Here is a 3,746-nt window from a genome sequence, read left to right as displayed (position 1 = left end):
ATGCCTCAAGGCGCGGAACGGACTAACCTCGTGAGTGTGGCAGGGTGGGGAACCCAAGTTTCATAAGTCACCACGGGTGCACGACTCGCCATAGCCCGACTCTCATTTTAAAGTCCGGACGAGTCAAGTCTAGAATCTCACATGTTTAGGTTGTTTGCTATAAAATGTGTTTGCTATCCATGCACTCTCTTATGATCAAATGTTTAATCTTTTGCATGATGTTTATTTATATAATTAGCTCACCCTTGCCTTGTTTTTGTGTATGTTGTATGTTTCTCTTTTGCGATGATCATTCTTGTTGGATGTGAGCAGATGAGCATGAACCCACTTTGGAGGATGTTTTGGAAGACCAAGACAACACTGATGCTGCAGCTTAGTTTTTTTTTAGGATTTATAATCTGTTGACCTTCTATTTTAACATATGTATCTATTTTGAAAAACTCTAGCATTTTCCCACGTGTTTTGTTTATTTAATTTCCTCTAGATTTCGGGATTACTGTATTAACAACCTGATTAACTTTCCTACTCTTCAACTGCTCTCTTTTATTATCAATGTGGACATCTTGATTTTTAGACATGTATGGTATAAAATAGGGATGTCACAACTTGGCCGGACGATTTCGTGTCCCAAATACTGAAACATTTGGCGCCCACCGTGGGGCTCGAAATTGTGATTAACCCAGAAACGAACACAATGGCAGAGTAGTTACAATTACAGGTACTACAGGAGATGCAAAGGCAGATGTAGGAGATGGGGGCGGAAATAGCGGCTTTGCGAGCTGAACGAGAGAATGGGGTAGGGGGACCTTCGGTACAGTCCGTGAATGTGCATACGGTCCATTCCGGAGATGGGGAGGCCAGTCAACGGCCGTCGGTTGAGGAAGTGGCGGGAGTAGACGGTGAGGGAATTGGGGGAGGGGGTCGCGGAAGAGGGGTCGGTCGGGGAGATGGGCCGAACGGGGGAGGGAGGGGGAGAGATGTTCGAGGGAGGGGGAGGGGGAGAGGGGAAGAAAATGTGGGGCGTGACCAGGGAAACCTTGAGGGGCGTAGGGAGTTTGTAGAGCAGAACCAACCGTTCGTAGAGGCTCTGGAGGGCGAGGATCAGTTTGATCAAGCTGAAGGGTTGCATCCATTTACTGCTAATGTTATGGGGGCAGTAATGCCGGAGAATAAAGTCTTTCCGTGGGTTGAGAAGTATGGAGGAGCGTCTGATCCGGTGAAGCACCTACGATCGTTTGTGGATGCCATGGCGGTATATTCCTCTGATGAGTTGGTCTGGTGCAGGGTGTTTTCCTTATCCTTAAAAGATGAAGCTTTAGATTGGTTTCATTCGCTGCCATCTCGGAGTATTGACGGTTTTGTTACTTTGAGGCAGTTGTCTAGCCAACAGTATGCGTCAAATCGTTCTCGGGGTTTGACATATACAGCCCTTGTCAGAATGAAGCAAGGACGAGAAGAGTCATTAAAGGGGTTCATGGAGCGCTTCAACCGAACCGCTCAGCAGGTGAGGAATGTTGACCAACGACTGATAGTAAGTGCGCTCACGACTACGCTGAGGCCAGGACCTTTTGTGGATTACCTGTACGAGGAGGAGCCCCAGTCGATGGGTGAACTGCAGCACAGACTGGCAGGGTTTATTCGGATAAAGGAGGGGAGGTCGTATCGGAGTGACCAGGGCGAAGAGGGGGCGTTAAGAGAGAAATCGGGACGAGATAGAAGAGGGGAGAAACGATCGGTGGAGGGGGAGCATAGGACGGCAGTGAAGCGAGGAGCAGAAATGCAGAGAGCTCAGCAGTATGTTCATCACACCCCCTTAAGCGCTCCAAGGGTGAGGGTGTTGGAGGAGGCTTTGAGGGCCAATCTGCTATCGGTGGCTCGGTCCCCCACTCCGCGAGGGGCTGATGAAAGCAAGCATTGCCGGTATCATCAGAACATGGGGCATTCCACCGAGGATTGTGTCACACTGAAGGATAAGCTGGAGAGCTTGGTGCAGGCTGGGCATTTGAGAGAATTCGTTCAGAGAGTGAATTCTCGTCCTAGGGGGGGCAGGGGGGCCAAGGAAACCGTCAACCGGCTGCGCGGAGAGAACCGTTGACCGCCGAACGACCGGAGGGTGATGGAAGTGGTGAGAGACCCTTGAGAGGGGTTATTAATACCATTTCTGGAGGCTTTGCGGGAGGAGGACCGTCCTCAGCCGCTCGGAAAAGGCATTTGAGAAACTTGCACAGTGTTAATGGGGTAGGAGTGGCACGAAGAACTATGCCAACGATAATGTTTTCAGACGAAGATTTCCATGCACCGGATCCTAACCAGGATGACCCCATGGTAATAACAGCCATTATCGCTCGATATAGCGTGGGTAAAGTGCTAGTCGATTAGGGGAGTTCGGCCAATATTCTGTACTGGAAAACTTTTCAGCAAATGGACATACCGGACGGGTCAATAATGTCATTCAGTGAGAAGATTTTGGGGTTCGCAGGGGAGCGGGTGGACACACGGGGGTATGTGGATTTGAAGGTATGCTTGGGGACGGAAGTAGGGGCTAAGGAGCTAAAGGTACGCTTCCTGTTGGTGAAGGCCGAAACCTCATACAATATGTTGTTAGGACGACTTTGCTTGAATGCGTTCGGGGCAATAGTATCCACCCCTCACCTGACAATGAAGTACCCTGCGGAGGACGGGACGGTATGGGTGGTGAGAACTGATCAAAAGATGGCCAGGGAATGCTATGTGACAGGACTGAAGGTAAAACCACCTGGCCACCGACCAGTCGAGACACGATCTGAGGTAGCCATGGCTAAACTGGATCCCAGAGAGGATACGGATGATCGGGTAGAGCCGATGGGGAGGTTCAGACTTTTCCGCTAGAAGGGGATGACCGGGCAACAATGGTAGGCAGGGAGCTGCAACAAGGCGAGTTGCAGCAGTTAGGATGTTTGCTTGTTAAAAACAGAGATTTGTTCGCATGGACGGCGTCAGATATGCCAGGAATTCACCCTGACATTATTTCCCACAAGTTGTCCATATTCCGAGAAGCTCGACCGGTATCCTAGAAGAAAAGACGGTTAGAAGTGGAGAAAAGGAGGGCGGCAGATGAAGAAGTAGGAAAATTAATCGAAGTTGGATTTATAAGGGAGATAAAATACACAACTTGGTTAACTAACGTTGTCATGGTAAAGAAGTCTAGTGGCAAATGGAGGATGTGTACAGACTTTACGGATTTAAACAAAGCTTGCCCAATGATACTTACCCATTGCCGAACATTGACGCACTTGTGGATGGGGTGTCCGGTTATGAGGTGATGAGCTTTTTGGACGCATATTCGGGGTACAACCAAATACCCATGTACCGTCCGGACAGCGAGAAGACTGCCTTCATCACCGAGCGGGGAACTTACTACTATGAGGTGATGCCCTTCGGCTTGAAAAACGCGGGGGCTACTTATCAGAGGCTAATGGACAAGGTTTTTCAGCAACAAATCGGGAAGTGTATGGAAGTTTATGTGGATGATATGGTGGTGAGGAGCCGGTCGGTGGAAGAGCATCTAAAAGACTTGGCGGAGGTCCTGGAGCAGGTCCGGAAATTTGAAATGTGTCTCAATCCTGTTAAGTGCACTTTTGGGGTACGGGCCGGGAAGTTTTTAGGGTTCATGTTAACGTCACGGGGCATCGAGGCAAACCCTGATAAGTGCAGGGCGGTCTTGGAGATGAGAAGCCCCCGAACGGCGAAGGAGGTCCAGAGGTTGG

At 49.7% G+C, this 3,746-nt stretch overlaps 1 protein-coding gene across 1 annotated transcript in view; it reads left to right on the top strand.

The window, feature by feature from the left end:
• The window catches only part of LOC111241862, a 6,211-nt gene extending 4,116 nt beyond the window's left edge, over positions 1-2,095 (top strand). Inside the window, exon 3 of the mRNA XM_022782204.1 lies at positions 313-2,095. Within this exon, the coding sequence (XP_022637925.1) occupies positions 752-2,095 (1,344 nt within the window). The 5' untranslated portion in view covers positions 313-751. The remainder of the gene's footprint in view (positions 1-312) is intronic.
• The last annotated feature ends 1,651 nt before the right edge of the window (positions 2,096-3,746 follow it).

The sequence above is a fragment of the Vigna radiata genome, chromosome 6, assembly GCF_000741045.1.
Source record: "Vigna radiata var. radiata cultivar VC1973A chromosome 6, Vradiata_ver6, whole genome shotgun sequence".
Classification (NCBI taxonomy): Eukaryota; Viridiplantae; Streptophyta; class Magnoliopsida; order Fabales; family Fabaceae; genus Vigna; species Vigna radiata.
Note: the sequence above shows the minus strand (reverse complement) of the source record. Positions and strands in the feature narration are given on the sequence as shown.